Raw genomic sequence first — 24,276 nt, forward strand, 5'->3', positions numbered from 1 at the left:
CATTCCTGGTGTATAGGATTGCAATCTGTAATCCATCCTATGCTACAAAGTGTGTACACTTACCTGCTAGCAACCCCCACTGAACTCTGTTGGGCTTACTTCTGAGCAAACATGCATGGGCTTGCGCCGCCAGGTTTTTGCCACATCCCTGTTGGCTTTGCTACTGCACTGCCTTTCATCAACTGTTCATCTGGCCAGTTAATATTCCTAGCTTTTGGATATATAATTAAAGCACATGCAAAGGGTGCTTGGGGAAAAAATCTCTAAGTTATGCTAAATTTGCCTTCCCACAGACTATTTTCATTGTTCTGACATCATATAGCCTACTGCAAATTGTCTACTAACAGAGAGGGTGTCTTTCTTCAACTTTGGTCTAAATATTTTTGAACATCAGGAGCCCATTGACTTTGAAATACAGTGTTTGGGGAATCTGTGGCCCTCCAGTTATTGTTGGACTCCAATTCCTATCAGTCTTGGCCAGCAAGGGCAATAGTCAGGGATGCTACGAGTAGTAGTGCATCTGGAAAGCCACAGCTTCCCCACCCCTGCTGAAATAATGGTTAGTTGCCTGAAATATCAGAGCAGCCCAGAGCAAAACACTCACTGCAAGATGGCTTTTTCTCTGTCCACCATACTCTAAACTTACTAGGGTCAGAGCGGAGACAGTTAATATTGGTTTATGTGCAAACCTTTCTCTGGATTGTGCCTATCCTATGGAAATTAAACTGAGATTTAATTCCTGTAATTCATTTAGATTAGGGGAGCCCTTATCCCAGAGCTTTCAAAACTGTGTGTCACGACACGTCAGTGTGTCAACTACAGTGTGTCGTGTGTCACACAAACGTTCCCTGCGCTCCTCCCAAAGCTGGAAAGGGGTTAGTTTAACCTCCGATTTGCTAGTAAAGATGAATTACTGTGTCACGAAATGATGCATGTCTAAAAAGTGTGTCACCAACATGAAAAGTTTGGAAAGCTCTGCCAAATAAATTACCAAATAAAAAAGTTAGAATGGTTTCTGTCTTGGTACTATTAGACAAAGAATTATTTGAAGATTATTATTTGGAGGAGGGGATGAGTAGTTAAGAACACTGAGTTTTAAAGACTTTGAATGTTTAATAACAACAAAAAAGTCACTCTTATTACAGCACAAGTTCTTGTGGACTTAAGTGCACAATGCAATATCTCTACTAGAAACAAAATTATTTCCTATGTCCAGGGTAGGTTTCACAGGACTTTATTGAAGAAAGAAAGTCATGTCATCAATAAATGTTTGCTTCATTACTTATTTTTTATTGAATAGCCAGGGAGATCTGCATATGGAAGCAGGCCTCCGTGACTTTTATCTGTATAGTGATGTTAATTTAGGCACCACTAAACTAGATGGAGGTTTGTTCTTTCTTTCTTTTTTAATGCAGATCACAAGATAATTCCGTTGGGGGAAGGGACACTAGTTTGATATAGTGACTAATAGTGAACAGCTCCAGCCGCATCAGATCACTTGTGGCCTAGTGGCAACACAGCACTGTCCTCATCTTGAACATAGCAGATAAATGGTTCAAAGCTTCCAAAAGCCATCAAAGAGGATAGCTTTCAGCAACCTACTATCTTCATAGTTCAGCGTCTTCCATCTATAAAAAAGAATAGTTATGTCACAAAGTGTTTTACCTACCAAAATGTCTGGGAACTAAGATTAATTACAGTTCCCATTAAGGAATAGTAACAGTTGCTAAATGCAGCCTAGAGCATGCAAGCAAACTGCAGAAAAGGAGAGAAATTAAGCAGACTGTCAAAGAAAAACAAAGCAGGATCCTTACTACCTTCTTTCCTCTTTCATCCATGTAGCTTTGTAGTCATACTTACAACCGAGAAAGGAGAATTTTATGTTAGTGCCAAAAATTGCAGGAGTCAGACTGGTATTTTCAAAACAAGCATTTGGGGTGTTTTCTCCCCTGAGTTTAAACTGTTTGTGGAAAAGACAATGCAGTTGCAGGTGGCTAATTACTGTTAATCAGGTGAAAGAGTGGAAGAAGCTAGCAGCACCAGCCTTAACAGAGGTCAAACAGTGTGTGGATCTTCAGCAGGGAAAAGGGAAGTGTGACCTTCTAATCCAAACAGCTCTCTAATTGGAATCATGGGCTCATAGATACCAAAGGGACCTGAAGTTTATCTCGGCTACAGATGTAGGAGCCATCCACAATGCATCATTGAATCAGGCCATATGGTCCAGATTGTAGTGTACTATAATGTTTTAAACCTTACTTTTACAGGGCAAAATAAAAAAATCCTTCCAGTAGCACCTTTAAGACCAACTAAGTTAGTTCTTGGTATGAGCTTTCGTGTGCAAGCACACTTCTTCAGATACACTGAAACACTATTTTTTTTATTTTATTTTATTTTTTTTGATTTTTTTATTTTGACTATGGCAGACCAACACGGCTACCTATCTGTAACTTTTACAGGGCAAGACATCCAGGCTGCATATGCAAGGGAAACTTGTCTGCATTCTAGAGGGAAATACAAAAACAGGGGGAACAAAGCAGCCTGCTGCTGCTGCTGCTGCTGCTGCTGCTGCTGCTGCTGCTGCCGCCGCCGCCATCCAGGTATTTATTTATTATGTTTGCAGACCACCTCTCTTCCACAGATCTCAAAGCGGGATACATGGCACTTCTCCTCTCCCCATTTTATCCTCACAACAACCCTGTGTTTCCCAGTAGTGATGTATGGAAGTGAGAGCTGGACCATAAAGAAGGCTGATCACCGAAGAATTGATGCTTTTGAATTATGGTGCTGGAGGAGACTCTTGAGAGTCCCATGGACTGCAAGAAGATCAAACCTCTCCATTCTTAAGGAAATCATCCCTGAGTGCTCACTAGAAGGACAGATCCTGAAGCTGAGACTCCAATACTTTGGCCACCTCACGAGAAGAGAAGACTCCCTGGAAAAGACCCTGATGTTGGGAAAGATGGAGGGCACAAGGAAAAGGGCACGACAGAGAACGAGATGGTTGGATAGTGTTCTCGAAGCTACCAGCATGAGTTTGACCAAACTGCGAGAGGCAGTGGAAGACAGGAGTGCGTGGCATGCTCTGGTCCATGGGGTCACAAAGAGTCGGACACGACTAAACAACAACAACAGTGACTGGCCCAAGATCACCCAGTGAGGGTTTGAACCCTGGGCTCCCAAGTCCTAGTCCAATATTCCAGCCACTGTCCCACATATCATAACTTAATGACCAGAAACTTAGAGTGGTCTTCAACTAAGCCCTACTCAAAGAGTCATTGGAATTGATGGATACAATTAGTCATGCGCCTTAACATTAATGGGTCTACTCTGTGTAGCACTAGTACTGAAGGTCCCAGGTTCAATCCCCAATATCTCCTAGTAGGATTGGGAAAGATCCTTGCCTAAAAGAGCCACTGCTTGCCATCATAGACAGCCTCAGGATTGCCTGAGGATGAGGAACTGCAAAGCAGGTTGCCCAGGAGAACAAGTTGCTTTAGGGTGTGTGAGCTTCTGGGATACACCCGTCTCCACTATTTTTTGACTTGGGCAATGCTCACACTACACTGCATGGAGGGAATTAAACCAAGTCAGCCTGCTAAATTAGCTTCTGAAATAGTTAAATTAGGGGTGAGTTGTAACATCAGAAGGAGGTATGCTTATTTTGCACAAATAATGTGTGACTACAGACAACTACATGAGGAAGGCTTACTACTTAGTAAATATCCTTAGTTTCACAACTCATAGGAGGCAGAAGATGTGTTTGTAGTGTAGTGTAGTGTAGTGTAGTGTAGTGTAGTGTAGTGTAGTGTAGTGTAGTGTAGTAATACAAACAACCAAGCAACCTCATGGTGGAAGAACCTACAGACGGTAAGGTGATCTTCTATATGAGCTCTTTGTTACAACCAGTCTGTGTGTTGAATAAAATGGTCCAGCATTTGAGGGCAGTTGGTGGATGCATTTCTCTAATTTGACGCAATCAAGGCCCTAGCAAAAAGTTGCAGAGAAACTTGTGGCCCTGCAAATGCTGTTGGCTTCCAGCTCCCACTGGTCTCAGTCAGTATGGCTAATGGTCAGAGATGAGGAGTGTTGGGCCACAGGTACCCCATCCCTGCTATAGAGGTTGCCATAGGGCCAAGGAGAGAACTCTTTTCAAGACGCTACCAAATGTTAATATTGAAAATGGTAGAAAGAGTAACAACATTGCCGCATTTCCAGGGACAGCTCTATGAGGTTTAGGCTGCAAACACTCTTACCTGGGACTCAATGGGGATTGCTTCTGAATCAACATATATATATAATTGTACTGAAATAATATATAATTTCTCCTTTTGAAGGAGAAATTATTGGGGGTATTATAGTTCTTTTTGTAATGGCTGAGCTTGTAGGTGTAGGCAGCCAGTTTAAGAAGATTTATTGGCCTCCATGCAACATGAGACCAACACCTCAAGATTCTGTCTAATCCCATATCTTCTTGCAGCACTTTAGTTAGGGAGTTCCCCTTCCTTCTATCTGCTCAAGAGTTGACAAACTAGTTCGAGCTGCTTCCATTTCCAGGAAAGGCCTTTTGTAAGATTGATTGGCCTTGATTGCCCATTCAAAACCAAGTCACACCAAAGCTTCTGGATACTTTGCATTACAGCAGACAGAGCTCAGGCAATATTAATAGTTAACTGTAGGATAAATAGCCTAATCAGTGACAGAGCATCCACTTTCCATGGCTGAGTCCCTGGCATCTCCAGTAGGGCTGTGGGAGGCCCCTGTCTGAATCCCTGGAGAGCTTCTGCCAGTCAGAGTAGGCAATATTATAGAGACCAATGGCCTGACTCAGCCCATTGATAAAGCAGCTTCCTATGCCCATGCATAGTGTAATGTCATATTTTCCCCATTCACACCAGGGCTGGCACTGTAAAAGGGCCAGGAAGTAGCTTTCTATCAATTCCTTTTCAGGACAAAGCCTTTATAGCTAAACTTCCTCTCAATCTCTATTTCTGTTCTAACACAAATACTTTAGCTTATGATGCCAGCTCACATTTATAGACTGGACTCTGTGACTTCATAGACCATAATAACAGCCTTTGTAAATGAGTGTCTTAAAACCATTTCGTACAGAAGCTTAAGAGAGGCAACTGACAGGCCACAGACACCCGCTGGTGGCCTATTCAAGAGGAAGAACCATGTTGGTATCCAAATGTTTCATGTTTCATAGGTTGACACATTTCTGACTCTTGCATAAAAGCTGGCTTTGCATCAGACTCCCGAACTATTCTTTGTTCCTTTTTGATCCCCATAGGTTATTCAGACTCTTTGGATGTAGTGCCATGATATAAAGCCATAGAGATTCACATATTAGGACTATAGGAGCTGGTAAGGAAAATCCAACCAGAAGTGGACATGCAAATATCTCTCTTTTTGCCTCTTCCTTCCTTCCTTCCTTCCTTCTTTCCTTCCTCCCCCCCCCCCCCAATGATGGAATTCATAAGCACCAAGGACAGGAATATGTTAACAACTTTAGAAAGGATCCTACAAAAATTTACTGGTTCTCCAGAAATCATACCCCAAATCCTTTCAAGATTCTATAGTATATGCTAAGGGTTTTGTGAACTCAATAAAGATGTTAATTCTCCTTGCAGATACTAGCAAACAGGATGTTAGGATACACAACAGGGGAAAAAATGGGAAATGCTTTATTGCAGTGTTTGCTCGCATTTGTAATATGTGGTCAACGCCCAGCCAGTTTATGTAGAAAAGGAAACTGTAAAATTGAAAGGAAATTAGAGACAGTTCCATGGCAGGCTCTTAAGAAGAGACTTTTTTTAAAAAAAAGAACATGGGGTAAGTGTGAAATGAATAGCAAGGGATCTAAATTCCAGTGTTAATTTGTTGCAGGAAAAGAGTTCTGTGGCATCTTAAAGACAAACATGTTTATTGCAGGTTAAGCTTTCATGGGCAGAGTGCTCTTCATCACATCAGCTTAATGCATCCTCAGCTGAAATAGGCAGCGGTATGGGGGATGATGTTATTGCAAAGCCAAGCCAAAAGGCCCAACAGATGCAAGAGCTATCACCCTGTAGAGCCTATGTAAAGCAAACAAAGTCTGTTGAAAAGGTGAAAAGATCCAATCAGAGTTGGTATGACCCACTCCCACTGGTAACGAAATTGGCAAAGCAAGATGGAACAGTGTGCATGAATGAGCCTAATGAGAGACAATGACTTTTTTGTAGTTATCTAGCCACTCTATTCAGGCCTGTCTGGTGTGTTGCCTGTGTTGGTGTGAGCAGGCATAAGAGAGCACAAGGCCCTTCTATGGAAGGGTTGGGTTTCTTGGGGGAATTTGGCTCAGAGAGTACTTTCTCCAGGAGACCTGGCTTGAGGGGGCTGCGTGTTCTGGCTGTTTGACTCAGTGTCATCATCAGGGTCCAAGTTTGACACTTCTGCAGCTTACACCACTGGTCACAACACTGATCACAAACTGGCTGACCTCGTCCCCTTCTGAGTTGGAGTCCAAGCTGCTGCCTAAGGTTAGTAGCACTTCAAGATGCACAATGGAAAAAGTCAAACGAACCTCCAGAAACATGAACAGCATACATTTCTACAAGAGATGTCTTTATGTTTTGGTGCATTTGTCATGGATATTAGACTGTGCACATGATATGCACATGATGAGTAAACATGCTCTGCAATGCCCAGAGGTTTTTTTTCTTAAGGTACTTTTAATATGTATAAAGATGAGATGTGAATAGTGTTCTTGTAGTCCTTGAAATACGATAAAAGGCACAAGTCAACTTTACCCAACTATTTCAGAACATTCTTGTTTTGTTTTAGAAGTGGAATTAATGAGAGCAAAAGATGCTTGCAATCTGATATGGTCGATTTCATCATTCCCTTGACTGGGTCGTATATGCTGAAAGATTTCTAGAAACTTAAATCTCTTTGTTCAAATAGGCTTCAGTAAACCATTTTTGGTCATGGGATTATAGTATACTGGTTTGCAAGAGTGTTTCCAGTCTTGGTCATGTGATTGGATCACAAGAGTATTTCAATGGCTGAAAATCATTACTAAGCAGTTGCTGACGAACATAAACTATGTTTAAGGAGGAAAAGGGACACAAGCAAAGCATTTCCACTGCTCTATGTGTTTTTCTCACTGATGATCAGTTCTGAGATTTAATGGAGGGAAGAACGTCCTTTCAAACCATATTCTGTTTAGCATATTCTGCAAAAGCAGAAAAAGACATAACTTAGGACTGAGGTGTGCTTTCCCTATCAGCTGCAGTGAGAATAAGGCACAGGAAAAGGTGATGTAATGATGATATCAGTTACACCATTCTCTCCCTTATGAATAATCTTCTACACCAAGGATGAGCTCACTTACTATTATTGGAATCACATCTGTATGCCACAGGACACTGCTGAACATTTGAAGGATTTAATGGGGTGTGATCAGCCTGAAGCTAACAACTGCTTTTATAATGGCCAAATTATTGTGTGTATACCCAAGGTAACAAGGCATATATTTCTTGATACAGAGACCAGAGGGATCACAGCTTTTTGTTTGTCCGTTTCACTGTAAGAAAGCCACACTTTCTAGGCAGAACGGATTCTTTGCCCGGAACTCAGCCTTGGAACTATTATTAGTTTGAATATCTAAAATGTGATGAATGCCTTTGCCCCCACTTCAGCTAGAGCTCACATGACAGACACAAGAGGCTGCGTTTCAATTTCAGACTCAGGACAGAGAGAAATTTATATTTTTGTTGTTGTTGTTTTTCTCAGCTTCCAGATGGACACTCCATAAAAAAACAGCACAGCATTTACCTCATGTACATTCTGGAAATGCCAGTCACACCTCCTTTAAAGCTATCCATTAATAAACCAGATTTTATATATGAGTGATGCAGTAACATTTCCAAGTTCATTGGCTAAATATGTGCTCTTATGGAATGGCCTCAAGACTGAAGCTTGCATTAAAGTAAAAGATAAAATATTATTATATATGTAATTTTTGAAAGCTTGCCTGGGATAAGAGCACCGTCTTGTTGATGACACTAAAGCATGAGCTTCCAGCACTTTTATGCATCATAAATTACTGGCCTGTTCCAGGAGCTACAGACTTCTGTGCATTTCAAAAAGGGTCAGAGGTTCAACGTGTGTGTGTGCATGCATTGTAGTTGTGGAGCAAGGCCAGTTGACTCCGATGATCAAAACTCTGAGAGATGACATTCTCCAATCTGCTCAGAATGCTGCAGAATACCAATGTATTGGATATTTTGAAACACACGTTATTTATTATAAAGATAAGGCCATATATGTGATAGTTGGGATGGGGGCCCTATGGCCCTCCACAAGATGGTCTACAATGCCATAGCTGCCCACCCCTGCTTTATGCTGGCAAAAGTATTCAGTAAGCCCAAGCCACAGGACAACTAAATCACTCTCTGCTTTGGACTTTGGCCAGTGCTGGATTTATGTATAAGCTAAAGCTTAGGGCCCCACTCTCTTGGAGCCCCCCAAAAAAATTAAAGGGGAAAAACCTGGATGTACATTTCCATAAGATATAAAACAAATAAAATGACCGGAGACTTTGAGCTGCCAGGATGGTGTTGACCAATGACGAAAAGAGCCACGTGAAGCACGTTTGGAGTGTGATCCAGTCCCACGCTGAGGACAGCGGCGCCAAGGCCATCACCAGGATGTTCGCGGCGCACCCCACCACTAAGATCTACTTCGTGCACATCGACGTGAGCCCCAGCTCCGCTGACATCATGGCGCACGGCAGGAAGTTTGCAGTGGCCATCAGCGAGGCCGTGGTGCACATCGACAAGATCGCCAGCACCCTCGACAAGCTCAGCGACCTGCACGCTCAGAAACTGCACGTGGACCCCATCAACTTCGCACTGCTGGGCCACTGTATCCTGGTGGCCATCGCCGCCAACCACCCAGGGCTCCTCCAGGCCAGCACCCTCGTCTCCATGGACAAGCTCCTGGGCTGCCGTGTCGTCGTGCTGACCTCCAAGTACCACTAGGCCCCACAAAGCCCAAGCCCGCCTCAGAAGAGCCGCCTCGACGATGCCCCGTGACCCCCAAACAGCACAATAAACCTGCTCTTGACTCTCAAACCCCCCCACAAATAAACACAAATAAAATAAAACCTACATACAGTTAGAGCTTAATAATTATTTCACTATTAATATACTTCTTAATTGTATTTCACTATTATACTTCTTAATTGTATTTCAGTTCAACAATTACTTTGATAAAATACATATTTTGTTATGTGCAAATGGCTTTAGACACCTATTAGGTCCACAAATTACCATATAGCATATATTCAACACAAAAAACAGCGACAATTTGTTGTTGACAAAGGACAGCTGGACATATAAAGGGACCCATTACCTTCTGTAGCTTGGGGCCTCATCAAACCTAAATTTGGCCCTGACCTTGGCACACGGCCTAGTTGTATTTTCACCTTACACCCTTTTCTAATGCTTTTGCTCCCGACTTCCCCCTTTTCATCTAAACTTGTTTTTTCATCTTGCGTGCCCCTTCTGCCCCTCTCACCCACTTTTTTGAGAAGTTCCCAGCTCCCTTTCAGCTTTAGTTGCTAAGCTACGAAGTTGGCTTCCAACTGCTGAACTCCTTGCATGGCATCCTTTCTTGCTTCTAGTATCCAGCTCCTAGTGTTCAGGATGGTTTCAGGCACAAGGTTTTGGCAAAACTGCTTTTGCAAATACAGCCCAGAAGCCTTTCTGTGCACTACACAATCACAGGACTGTCCCATGACATGTAGGTTCATCGTTAACACAGCGTTGTTGCTAACATAGACTTTCCCTGCCCCCTTCAACTCTTTTTCTAATGATGCCACTCTTTGAAGTTTAACTGACCCGTTCTCATTAAATGCACTGAAACATTCTTCTTCCTGCTTCACCTTAAGCGAGCAATGTCTTCACATTGTCACCTGAATACAATTTAATCAAGTAATTGCTGGGACCTACAAATTAGGCGACATTCTTGCTAGTTGCTAAAGGAGGCATTTGAGCACTTGTCTCAACACGTTGAATGGGCTTTTCTTGTTTTATTTTTTCTTCTTCTTTTCAGCTGACTGCTTTTCTTCAAGCCCTGCCTGGCACCTCTTTCTTTGAGAGCTGCCAAAATTGTTTCTCTTCCCTGTTTTGTGTGCTGATTAATTCTCTGCACATTCCAGGAACATAACCCACAATGATGAATTCAGCCTACTGATGTGATTCTTGTGTGGGAACAAGCCATTATGTCTCTCATCACCGTTACTCACTGAATTGCCAAGTTTACTGTTTAGCTTCCTTAAAGATGCATCACATCTTACCATATTGACATCATTTGGGTTTTTTGATTTAAGAAAAGGAAAATCAAGGTTCTTGCACATATACTGAGATAAGGGAGAACTTTTGTTAATGCATTAACTTTTCCAACGTACATTGCACAAGTGCATTTTCATACTGTTTCTAGTTTTGCATAAATATCATAGCTTAACGCAGTTAATTTGCCTCTTGAATATCAGTGAGCCCAAGTCAGACCGCATGAATATTAAGATCAGAAATAATGTTGCTTTCCCCGCTTTCTTTCAGTTAGGTAAAGGTAAAGGTACCCCTGCCCGTATGGGCCAGTCTTGACAGACTCTAGGGTTGTGCGCTCATCTCACTCTATAGGCCGGGAGCCAGCGCTGTCCGCAGACACTTCCGGGTCACGTGGCCAGCACAGCACACGGAACGCCGTTTACCTTCCCACTGGTAAGCAGTCCCTATTTATCTACTTGCACCCGGGGGTGCTTTCGAACTGCTAGGTTCGCAGGCACTGGGACCGAACGACGGGAGCGCACCCCACCGCCCAGATTCAAACCGCCGACCATGCGATCGGCAAGTCCTAGGCGCTGAGGTTTTACCCACAGCGCCACCCGCGTCCCAGTTTCTTTCAGTTAGCCTATATAAAAGTCTCTATTTTGTAAAGAGCTTCTGTCAGATCATCAAAGACTTCTTTTTCAGATACAAGCCTCCATCTTATGCCCTGAGGTATGTTTATTCCTTGTCTGAGAGATATTTTTGAAGTAGTGTACAGTACCTTATCTACACCTGCCCTCTGATCCTGCTATAAATATGTGAAGGTCTGAAAATAAATATGTTTTCTACTGTACCAGAATTGAAAACTTTAGTAAGACTGTACATATAGCAAATCACACTCATGTATAGTGTCAGTTAAGACAGATTAAGGTGGAATAGCTGTGATCCAGTGGTTGCAAACAGATATGACTGAGAATCCTTCTAACAGATGAACATGGCCTGCAGGACCTGTCCTACAGCCTGCAGCCTGCTGCCCTGATCCCAGGTGTCCATCCTCCATTGACATCAACATCAGGGATGGGGAACCTGTGGCCTTCCATATGTCTCTGGGCTCTCATCAACCCCAGCAGGCATGGCCAAATCCTAGAGTTCCCTGTGAAGAGAGACTGACGGTTAAACCCCTCTGAGTATTGTAACTCTTTGATTTGATTTGACTATGAGGAGAAGAAGTGTCTCCTGACAACTCTCAGCACCCTTAACAAACTACAGCTCCCAGATTATTTTTGGGAGGGGGGAGGAGAAGCCATGACTGTTTAAGGTGGCATCCGTGTTTTAAAGTGGTACCACAGTGCTTTAAATGTATGATGTGAATGATGAGCCTGGCTCTACCCAATGTTGATATCTCTGCTTTCCACCTGATCCTACCAATCCCAATGGTCAGCAGGCAACACAGGTAGCAATGGTGAGGAAGAGAAGCAGCAGCTGGTGTTTGTGGTGTAAGTAAGACTTACTGAAGAAAAGGGGTCGGGGGGTCCTTTCCCAAGAGCTCCTCAAAATCTGGAGTATACACAGAGGAAGGGACGAAAGGAAATGCTCAATGGCTCATTACAGTTCACCTTGTGGCTCCTCTTCACTGCTGCAGAGCAAGAAGTCTGTGCGTCATCAGCTGAACGCTACATGGGATGAGCTTGCCAAAAGTCCAGGGAAGGCAGTGTTCTCTGCTGGTTTGGTAAAATAGGCCTGCACCTGTCTGATTTTCATAGCAATACAAGTAGAAATCCCCTTCCCGCCTCATGGAGTATAAAAAGAGCAACTAATACAGAAACAGAACTCTCAGTGGGAAACATTAGCAATATGCCAAAATGTATCCACTTTTAAAGCGCAATGTCAAAGTGATAATAAACACTTTCCTATTAATTTCTGTTAAAATGAACAACTAATATTTATTTGGTTTAGTCATAATATTCTGGGTGATTAAATCCAAAATATAAATAGTAAAGAAGTCTAGTTGCTGGTTAATATGGAAGTCTACTCACGTCTCCCTTTGGCTGTGTTTTCTTTTTTGGGGCATCTGTAAAATTTGTGCAAATACTTCCTTCACTTGTTTTATCTTCTGGTAACTCTCTGAGGGCAGAGTAGAAAATCTTAACCTTCTGGGTGAAAATTGTAGGAGTCATAAGGCTAGTAAAAACATCCTCCTATCTCAGAACAACCTTCCTTCCTAATCCCAAAGCATGATTTGATCATGCTATTTGCATCATTAGGAAGCTACCAGTAAATGCTAAAAATGCCAGTCGCTTTCCCATTTTCCTGGGTCATCTATTGATTTCCCCACTCCCCCATTTCTCTGCGACAATATTCTTGCCATATGTGACCAGCTAAATTTTGTATACCATTAGGAGATAGCACAGAGAATTCATTGATGCAGACATTTCTGCTGCAATAATCTTTTAAAGTAAATGTAAAAGGACCCCTGACCATTAGGTCCAGTCGTGACCAACTCTGGGGTTGCGGTGCTCATCTCGCTTTACTGGCCGAGGGAGCCGGCGTACAGCTTCCGGGTCATGTGGCCAGCATGACTAAGCCGCTTCTGGAGAACCAGAGCAGTGCACGGAAATGCCGTTTACCTTCCCTTTGACGTACTTTCAAACTGCTAGGTTGGCAGGAGCAGGGACCGAGCAACGAGAGCGAACCGCCGACCTTCTGATCGGCAAGTCCTAGGCTCTGTGGTTTAGACCACAGCACCACCCGCTTCCCTTTACAATAATCTTTTAGCATTTCTTAAAAATTTCCATCTGGATGTCCTCAAAGGATGGATAGAGCCTCATGGAAATAATTTAGATCGGGGATAACTGGCCATGCTGGTTAGGGCAGATGGGGGTTGAAGTCCAACAACAATATATGGAGGGACACAGGTTCCCCATCTCTGACTTCAAATAGTTGAGTTCAGAGCCGTCTTTCCCATTGGGTTTACTGGCATGTTGTGCCAGGGCACCAGCCTCTCATGGGCGCCCCAGCGAGTGGGGGAGCTGTGTGGCTTTGCCGGCGTCCGCTCCTTTCCCTCCTGCACACCTGCCACCTGCGCCCCGTCAACCATATGGCTGGTGGGCATGCAGCTTGCCTCCCAAGCTTCTGCGGGAGGAAAGCAATCGCCACAGAGGCTTAGGATGGAAGCTGCGCTCTGCCAACTATATGGCTGGCGGGCGTGCAGCTTCCTTCAAAAGCCCCCATGGGAGGAGAGTGATCCCCGCGGAGGCTTGGGAAAAGGTCAACAACTCTGGGAAACCGGGGTTGGGGCGCAGGAAGGATATTTGCACCACGGCGCCAGATATGCTTAAGATGGCCCTGGTTGAGTTCACATATTCCAGCTACCTGTTGGACTAGGCTGGCCAATGCCCAAAAAGAAGACGTGCATCACACAAAAAATGGACACCAATTGTGTGGTATAGGTGGGTGTATGAAAATTTCAAAATTGTCATAATTTAAATAGCCAATGGACTGATAAGCCCATGACTGATGTTAGGAGTATTTTCGCAAGCAAAGATATAGATAATCTGAATTAGGAATGTACCACTTGTGAATTCAATACATCCATCGCACATGAACCTTCTTTGATAAGCTTCCTCTACTGATGTTCAGCATGCAGAGTTGCCAATGCAATTGTCTCATAATCCCTTACCAAATTGATATCTAATGCCTCCAGAAGAAATGCCTTTACTTAACATGGGGAAAATGTTGTGGCAAAGAATTTAGCAATTTCCAGACATGGATTAAACATCAGTCAGTAATAGCCAGCTGATTATACCAAACTCTACCTTCACCTGCCACCATCATGTTAATGGCTCAGCCCCTGAAACACCATTTTGTGACTGGTGGGCCTCTGTAATTTACAGCTGCCTCAGCAGGGCCCTGGGGCTATAGAACATTTGAGAGCCCCTCTTCTAAGGCAAATAGGAAATGGATGCTTGAGGGATGGAATTTCCATGCTCCCAGAAAATACAGGCTAATTTTCTGTGGTTGCCATGGAAAGACTAAAATAATAATAATTCCAGTAGTTTAGTGTGAGTTTATTGTTGGGCCGACATTATGAAGCTCACTAGGTGGCCTTAGGCAAAGGACTATGTTTTCTCAGCCTCATCTACCTCAGAGGGTTGTTCCAGGGTTGACACCAAATAACCCCATATATTCTGCTCCCTTTGGCGGAAGGGCTAGAGGGTGATGTGATAAATAAGCAAAATATTAAGGTGAGTGAGTTCACACATGTGTCACTGCTAATGTACTCATTGTTAAAACCGTGTTTATGGAAGACAATCTTACTCGGCTACGAGTGATCGCCAAAGAAGAAGAAGAACTACAATATATCCTATGGCTACTGTACTGCTTCTGTTGTGCCAATCATAAAGGCCAGCTCTAACAAAGCATCTTGCGGCACTTTAAAGATTTAAACTATTTTATTATGGCATAAGTTTCTGTAGACTAGTCTCAGATGCATGAAGTGCTATCCTGAGTTGTAGGTATATATAGACGTGGTTGGGTGGGATTGTAAAAAGTGAGGTCAGAGTGAAATTAAATGCAGAGACTACTCTACTCTTCTGTAAATCTTCCTTGCTATAGTTTCAGCAGCAAAATTGGTCCTGCACCAGTTTGATGGTTCCATGGCAGCTGTGTGGATGGGTAATAGTAAAGGTTATTTAAAGTCTCTTATATGGGAATAGGCTCTGGTTCCTGCCTTATGCTACACCCCACCTTAGTGTGTGTGTGTGTGTGTGTGTGTGTGTGTGTGTGTGTGTGTGTGTGTGTATGTGTATGTGTGTGTGTGTGTGTGTGTGTGTGTGAGAGAGAGAGAGAGAGAGAGAGAGAGAGAATGAGATTTGGAATATTATATTACTTCTCCATCTGAAAATGTAACCAACCATATTGATCTTTAACAAAATAGGGGGAATAATTAATTTCCCATCTCTATTGTGTTTAAAAGAAAAAAAACTGGAAGTTACCATTTCCCTGCAGTGGTGGTCTCTTAAAAGACAGGAGGAGTGTAGTAAGCTTGTCAAGCAAGGGTATCGAATACTAATTCAGGATTTAGTTGCTGGGAGTCCCCTATTCAACATTGATAAGAATTTGGAAGGAGTTGATTTCTCAGAATTATCGGGAAAGAGAGCAATCAACATGACTTTGATCTCAGACAATGGTCTGAAGTCACAGGAGGAGTAAGTCGCCTCCTAGTATTAATACTAAATCTGGTAAATACAAAGGCTTCATATTGCCTGCTAAGCATGGGGACTGAGGTTCCAGACCCCTATTATCACGTGTGTGGTTTTTTTTAAGGATAGCAAGAGTCTTGACAGCTAAGTCATAGCCTCAGATTCAGAGGTGTGTGGTCCAGACCTTGGACTCTGATACCTCCATAGCAGCATGGAAATCCCAGCAATGTGGTAAAGTTATAGTAAACCCATGGTAAGAGGTCCACCTCTGCATCCAGTTGGGAATTGCTGCTTTAATTAGGACAATACATGCATGGCCATATGTGTTCCATTAGTCTTTCCTAAACAAACATAGGAAGTATCCGCCAGATCAGACCAGTGGTCCATCCAGTTCAGTATCGGCTACACCAAGAATAGCTGTGCTGCCCTCCAGATATCATTGGACTACAACTCAGTCCCAGCCAGCATGGCCAGTTGTCAAGGACAATGTAAGCAGTAGTCCAGCAACATCTGCAGGGCATCATGTTGTCTACCCCTGGTCTACACTTATGGGCACAGCTCTCCACAGTTTCAGGCAGAAGTCTCTCCCAGCCCTTCATGGAGAAATGGGGGGTTGAACCATGGACCTTCAGCATGTAAAGCAGATGTTCTACCACTGAGCTACAGCCCTTCCCTTTGTAATTCTATATTTAACAATGCTCATTGAAAAACACTTTAAAAAAAAAAGGCATTAACCCTAACATTTTTGTGCTGTTGACAGCACAGCCACCATTTTGCACTCCATTTATGAGAAACATCTTGCTGTTCAAGCAGATGCCACATCTGCAGCCCTGGTGTTTACTTCTGTTAATTTGAATGGCTGTGTTAGCTTTTCAGACACATGGCTCAGTGTCTCCACTCTTCAGTTTGTTTTGCTTTTGAGGCAGATGTTGCAAATTAGCAGCAGCAATCTTGAAGATGAGCAGAAACATATTTTCTGGTTTTGATGTGGAGTCAGTCACACAGGCGTTGAAACTAATCAGATTCAGCAAAGGATTCTGAAGCGACTTGAAATGCTTCTCTGAAGCCATTTGCCTCCTCCTTGGCAAGGCCCATCACCACACTTCTTACTAGCTTCCCAGAAATCTGTGAAACGTTGAACTCAGATGGTTTCTCTCAGCCACAGAAAGGGCTATAAAAGTAAACTCTTGCACAAGCAAAGCCAGATTAATGTAGCCAGCGTGTACCCCATGATGACATTTGTTGATGGATCCTGTCCACCACGAATGGAGCTGAAAAACAAGGATGGTTTGGGGGAGTGAGAGGTTTGGGGGTCTCTTGTGTTGTTTTCCTTCTCTTATTCCATGCTTGTCCCTCTTGACTTGAACAATTCTTTCATTAAGGGGTAATTTTGGGCATAGAGCTGACAAGTCACACTCAATTTGGGAGTCAATTGTTAGCACAGCAAGTTTAAATCTTGAGGCCAACAATCTCAAAAATACTACTTCTGGAGATCTCATGTCTTCATCTGCACCATACATTTAAAGCACCTTTGAAGTGGATTGCTTCCCCTAAGAATCTTGGGAACTGTAGGTTGTTAAGGGTGCTGGGAAGAGCAGCTCTGTGAAGGGCAAATTATGTCTCCCAGGCTTTTGGGGAGGAAATCATGTGCTTTAAATCTATGGTGTGGATGAAGACTTGAGATTCAGCAGTAGGGTTTCTGAGATTGGTTCAGATGTGAGTGTTGCAGTTGTGTGGCTGACATATAACCATAAAGAGGCGCTCAGTTGTAAAGGAATAGTTCAGTGGCAGGGCAGTCGTGTTGCATGCAGAAGGTCTCATATTCAACTCCTGTCACTCCCCCAGGTAGGTCTGGGAAAGACCCCTATCTGAAAGCCTGGAAAGCCACTTCCAGTCAATGTGAAGCAAGGGTTTCCTCATGGGTGACTTCTGAGGGACATATGCCAGGGATGGGCAGAGTCGGGGAGACACTACAGGTGGCACTGTGGTCTAAACCACTGAGCCTCTTGGGCTTGCCAATCAGAAGGTCAGCGGTTTGAATCCTCGCAGCAGCATAAGCTCCCATTGCTCTATCCCAGCTCCTGCCAACCTAGCATTTGAAAGCACGCCAGTGAAAGTAGATAAATAGGTACCACTGCGGCGGGAAGGTAAACGGCATTTCTGTGTGCTCTAGTTTCCGTCATGGTGTTCTGTTGTGCCCGAAGCAGTTTAGTCATGCTGGCCATGACCCAGAAAGCTGCTTGTGGACAAACACCGGCTCCCTCGGCCTGAAAGTGAGATGAGTGCCATAACCCCATAGTTGCCTTTCACTGGATTTAACCGTCGAGGGGTCCTTTACCCGTTTTTTGTTTGTTTGTTTTTTTACAGCAGACTACATTCTAGCCATGCCAAAGTCAAAGGTTTCTGTGCCCAGATCTTTCCATTCACTATCCAGGCAACCAGGAGACATTATCACAGCTCAAAGACACATTCCAACCAAACAAAAACATTCAAGCTGCGGATTGAACCTACGGCCTTCTGTGTGCAAATTTAATGCTAGACCAGTGAACTATAACCCTTCTATCGTGAACATATATAAACATAATGAAAAACATATGAAAAAATTATTGCATTTTCTTGTAACATAGCACCCTTTCTCCACCACATTTAATCACTATTATATAATAGAGGGAGTAGGGAGGCTGGAAAGGGTAAGATAAAGGGTAAGATTACAAAGTAATGCTCGATTATAGCCTACAGTATAAGTATCTTCACTTAGAAGTCAGTTTCAGATGAGTAGCCATGTTCAAAAGACTAACACATTTATTATGGCATAAAGGTTTTATGAAGGACTGCCCACTTCATCCCAGGCATGAAGTATAATCCTAAACTAGCAGACATATATAAGCATGGCAGGAGGAGGAATAGAATGGAGAAGACCAAGGTCAGAGGGAAATGTAGTGATTAAAGAACACAGAGGCAATTACGTCAAAACAGAATAAGTGGCCATGAACAAGGCAGTTTCTTGATAAGGCAAACATCTTGATACCAATAAACCGATTAGTGCATGTAATGGGATAAAAACTGCAATCTTAATTCAAGCCACAGGTGACAGAATTGAATTTCCTAAAATATTGTAATGCAGAGGTTTCATGCTGGAGCTTCCTTTTGAATTGCCTTTCCCCCCAAAATGGTAACTTTAAGATCAGCAGCAGTGTGGAGTATAAATAGTAAAATTATTGTTATGGAATGGGACGTCCCTATTTTCACTGGAGAAATGTTGGAGGGTATGGGAGTCTGCTATAATCTATTTAATGGGTGAGGGGTGAGTGAGTGAGTGATATCAACTTTGTTTATGTATGGAATTTTTATTTTAATGAAAATAAACCTAATAGCAGGTTTTGTACAGGCATATGCAATGCTTTTTTTCTATTAAAAAAAAAGTTTAGGGATACTCTCATTTTCCTACTCATATTGAAATACTGCCTCTCAACGAGGCCAAACTTTGATTCACAATATGTTTACCCCTGCGTCCCCCCAGGAAAAAGCACTGGGCATATGAATTATGAATTTATGCCTTGTTGCAACTTCATAGCCTTCTGCTGTTGGGTATGAAACAGGTTTCTTTGTTGCAGGTATGCCTTGCTCTTCAAGAAGCTCAATTTCTTCTTCTGTATTTCCTAAGTGTTTCCCAATCATGACCGTTTACAAAAAAGAGACCGACTACGCTTCTGTGGTAGAACTATGCGTCTTGTGGCCATTCTCTTGGCCAAAGCCTACACTTTTGTAAGCCACTCAGAGATTCTCTTTTAATCAAGCGGTACATACATTTTGTTAAATAAATAGGTGTAATCAGTTCTCTGTTTCATCTGTCCTTACCATCTTTAACAACATATCAATCATTAACATATACTGTCCCCATTCCCTAGATTTGTAAATAATTTGCACAAGAGTTGATCAGGTTAGTTGGTCTTCCCTACTTTAGGCAATCCCCTTCAGAAACCCAACTAACAATTTGCTAGGCCACACAAATAGAACTTGAAACTGATTCCACCTGAGAGCCAGTGTGGTGTAGTGGTTAAGAGCGGTAGTCACGTAATCTGGGTAACCGGGTTCGCGTCTCCGCTCCTCCACATGCAGCTGCTGGGTGACCTTGGGCCAGTTACACTTCTTTGAAGTCTCTCAGCCCCACTCACCTCACAGAGTGTTTGTTGTGGGGGAGGAAGGGAAAGGAGATTGTTAGCCGCTTTGAGACTCCTGAAGGGGAGTGAAAGGCGGGATATCAAATCCAAACTCTTCTTCTTCTTCTTCTGTTTGTTGTTTGCCTCTGGAGTTCAGTTCTGCTTCTCTCTACAGAATCTCTGTGATTGTCTTTCTTTAGAATCTGTAGCCTTTGAACCAGCTGCTTTTCCCCCCAACTAATGTTTGGTTCTATAAGAAAAAGAGCTTGATTTGTGCTTAAGCATTTAACCAAACAGTAGTTCAAAGTTAAAATGATGCCATTAGCTTGATTGGGTTTTTTTGGTAAAAGAAGAAAGGGGACTTAGTTTCACAAAGGAGGAGAGTACCCATCCCAACAACATAATGATTGTGAATCTCCACCCCTGGCAAAATTTTAGGGTAGGATTGCCATGCCCGTCTTAGAACAGTGAAGCATGAAGTGCACTGTATTTTGCTAAATATTGGAGGCATTTTGTATTGTATTTCTAATTATGTTTATTCCTCTTTTTGTTGAGATGTGTAAACTGCTTAGAGATTTCTGCTGGAATATGAAGTGGCACATAAATAAAATTAATTAAGATCCCATTTGTTGTTTGCTTATTTAAGGCCCCACAAGGATGCAGACACTGAACCCATGTATGTAAAGTTGGGGGGGGGGATTTAAAAAAACACATAATTCCACAAGGAATTATCATAAATGCACCTTACTTAAGAAGCTTTTTGAAGACATCAGTCAAGATGGATTGAATAATGTGGCCATTATCTATATAGCATACTTTACCTGATGCTGTATATAGTCTTATATCTGAATGTGCCTAACTGAGACAAAGAGCTCCTTCTGCAAACTTGAGACAGGATACTATTTAAACAAAAACTCCTGTGAGCAAGCTGTATGGATTTATTTCTGCTTTATTTCCAAGCTTGACACATTTTCATATTTGGTGATCCTCAGCATATAAAGCATGCATTTTATGTCATAATGAGAGGTACTTATGCAGGCTATCCAGACAGGAGAAAAAAATTCCACAGGAAGTGATAGATTCAGCATGCAGTACAAACTCATGATGACACTACTAAAATTACAGCTGATGGAAGGCCTACAGTAAACACTGGCCCCCAAATGCTTTGTGATGAAATGCAAAACAGTCTGGAACCTCAAGTGACCTTGCCTCCACAATCCAGTGTTGCAGAGTTCCAGATATCCCAGCTGGGTTGCAACTCTCGTCATTCAGCATCAGAGGTGCCAGGACAAACAGAATAATCACATATTGATCTTGGAAATTCTGCGTAGAAAACTGATTTGCCAGGGCAGAGGTGAATACAGTGAGATAAACTGCACCATTGAACGCGAGAAGTCAGAGAGGGAATTACTCGGCTCCTCAGGCCAAATTCTGAAGTGTAATATGCCAATGGAAAGAGGGAACATTATAATGTCAGCCAAGGCAGAAGCAGCCTGTAAACTGTAACTCTTGTCCATTATGAATGGACACAGAGAGGAGGACAAGTTAGGAATAGCTTCACTCTAATACCTGTTTAGTTTCTGAACCAAAAGCAGACTTGCCATATGCCTTCAACAGTCATATCTGCCAAGTCTGGCTACTTGGTGACTTGAAGTCCTCTGTTGTGTAACCTTGCAGCATACTCTGTTCTTTGCTCTCCCACTTTCTGTGTTCTTCCGATAAAGCCTTTCCCTCAGTCAGTCCCTTCCTGGTTTCAAGGCCAGCCTTCGCTTGAAGCTTCTTTGCAAGTTACCCAAAGGCTGCAAAAGGAAGCTGAAATGACTCTTCCCATTACAGTACAGTGATACCTCGGGTTAGGAACTTAATTTGTTCTGGAGGTCCGTTCTTAACCTGAAACTGTTCTTAACCTGAGGTACCACTTTAGTGCAAAGAACGGACAGGGTGGTGGTGCTAAGGCTGTGATACTGGAATGATCAAAAGCAATGGGGCTTCCCGCTGCTGCCAAGCCGCCACGCGATTTCTGCTCTCATCCTGAAGCAAAGTTCTTAACCTGAGGTACTATTTCTGGGTTACCAGAGTCTGTAACCTGAAGCGTCTGTAACCCGAGGTACCACTGTATATACATTTCTTTAGCTCGTGCAAAGAGAGAACTAATGGGATGGGGAAATGAGGGCTAAGAGGGCTCATGATGAGGAGGTAAAATCTACCTGCAGGTAGACACTGAATTTCCCCCCTTTATATTGGACCCAGAAGCATGTGCAGAGAATGTGCCAGTTGCTCATACACATTCTGTGTGTACTTCTAGGTAATATGCAAAGCTAGTCTAGGAGATGTCATGCTGTGGCTGTTCCTGTCAACAATGGCCAGGTTCAGACAGAACAAGGGCACCAGGCTGACAAGACTGTTCTATGGTATGGCAGTAGAGGGGGGGAAATGTGATCATAAGTGGTGGCGTAACAAAAACCATAAATAAAGGCTGAAATCCTATACCCACCCCACCTGAGAACAAGCAGACATACACAGATCTATGCTGTAAGCTATTTAGGAAGCCAAGAGACTTAATCTCATCAGTTCAAATGTTAAGCTGAATATGTGGAAATGTACACTCTGCAATTTAGATGTCCTTTTTAGCATGCAAAAATGTGTGGTGTAGTGGTTAGAGTGTTCAACTAGGACCTAGAAGACTAATCCCTGCTCAACCATGAAGTTCCCTGACTGACCTTGGGTCAAGTCACTATGTGTGGTTATCAATTTACTCAGAACAGACCTAATGAAATGAATGGACCAAACATTGTCATGTTCATTAATTTCAGTGGATCTACTCTGAGGAAAATGTGAATAGCAGCCCATCTCTAAGACTAACCTACTCCAGAGGATTGCTTTGAGACTAAAATAGAAAAGGGGAGACACATATACGCCACCTTGAGCTCTTTAGAGGAAAAGTGAGATATAAATGTAATATGAACAAATAAAATGATAGTGCTTTTTACACAGAGCTCGAAAATGCTTTCTTCTGTAACAGCTTACCTTTATGGCAGCTTAGTAAATTACAGTTTAGGGCCTCAGCTTATGAGGTGTCTCTAAATAGGAAAAGAAAAAAACACGCCAAGAAACAAATGTTCAGGTTTTACATAATTACCTAATACACATTTTGGGGGAATGCCATGTGGCCTCTTAAACTTGACATAATTTAGGGCCTCTTCAAGTCTGAATGTGGTCCTGTTTCACAGCCCGGCCGGCACTATTTTACAGACCACTTGAATAAATGTTGTCTGATGCTGCACACCCTAACCCCACAGGTGTAAGCCTAAAATAAATGCCACCTTAAGGTTTTTGTCTCTCAGAAACCCTTTGGCATTTTTCTATCCCATGTTAAAAATGTCTTAAAGCGGCACATAACTCTCAGCAGGTTTCACTATTTCTGCTGGGACTCAGAGCCCCGTTTCTTCACACAGATGTCTGTCCACAAGAACACAGTTGCTGCCTGCCTGCCAGGCATGTCTCTCTGATAATTCCCTGTTGGCTGATAGAGCAATCCTCAGCTGGGAGCAGCTGAGATACAGCTGCAGCTGCTAAATGCTTGTTGGCTGGCTGACTGGGCCTTTGGTCCTCTTGAGTCCACCTGATTCCCAATTGCTGCCTCCATATCTTTGCTGTCTTGGCTGCTTGCCTACCCCTGGTGTTCCAGTAACTCTTGTGAGACCATAGATAAGGAATATTCCGACAGTATTTAGGCTGAGGCGATGGCTGATAACCGATTATTTATTTCCACTCACAGAAGACATAATACTGCCAGACCACAGAGGAGAATGTTGTGTTCTAAGGAGCCATAATGGAAGTTCCTGCCACACACAAACACACACCGGCCCCAATTTACATGTTGAGTATTTAATTACCACACCTGCATGCTATTTATTTATTCAACACATTTTAATTCTGCCTTACCTCACATACGCAGTTCCTCCATAACACCGATTTTCTTTTGGGTTTATTTTTTTAAAAAATACTATCATCTCATGAGTCGTAAAATGAGAAAATTAAAGAATTAAAAATGAATGAATATAATTAAAACAAAAAGCAGAGAAATAACATAAAACGGGGAATTGCAGCAACCAAACTAAATATGCAAGAGAAACAACAGATAGAAGACTCATATTTCCAAGTACCCACCAAATTAAGATTTCTTAGGAGGTGGGGAATGTACAGCTCTCCAGATGTTGCTGAACTATTACTCCTTTGCTAGCTGAGGCTCATGGGAGCTGGAGTCCAACAACATTTCAAGGGCCACATATTCCCTGTGTTAGATGACCAAAATATAAAAAGGAAAGTATGACTCCTGAGGAAAAGAATTTTCATGGGGGGGCACTCTCAAAAATCAATCAATACAAGTGCTCAGGTTGGCTCTTATTGAATGAAGTAATCCTTCAAATACTCCGAGCCTGGGCCATTCAGCATTTTAAAGGTCATCTCTAGAACTTCATTTAAATAGGTCCTGGAGGCAAGTTGCGACCCTCACTGCTTCATTTCAAACCAGTAGAAGTTTCTGAATACTCTTCAAATACAGCCGTACGTAGATTATGTTTACAGTTGTCTAATCTG

The 24,276-nt window shown here is 42.7% G+C and overlaps 2 protein-coding genes across 2 annotated transcripts in view; one reads left to right on the forward strand and one right to left on the reverse strand.

Annotated features, from left to right (window-relative positions):
* OTUD4 (OTU deubiquitinase 4) overlaps positions 1–24,276 on the reverse strand; it is a 72,102-nt gene that overhangs the window by 37,028 nt on the left and 10,798 nt on the right. The gene's annotated exons all lie outside the window — the stretch shown is intronic.
* Positions 8,564–9,119, forward strand: LOC310686215 (hemoglobin subunit alpha-1-like). The gene has a single exon (XM_083459407.1). It carries the CDS (start codon positions 8,598–8,600, stop codon positions 9,024–9,026), a length of 429 nt encoding a protein of 142 aa, XP_083315533.1. The 5' UTR covers positions 8,564–8,597; the 3' UTR covers positions 9,027–9,119.

Source organism: Podarcis liolepis, assembly GCF_965112155.1.
Source record: "Podarcis liolepis genome assembly, chromosome: 9".
NCBI lineage: Eukaryota > Metazoa > Chordata > Lepidosauria > Squamata > Lacertidae > Podarcis > Podarcis liolepis.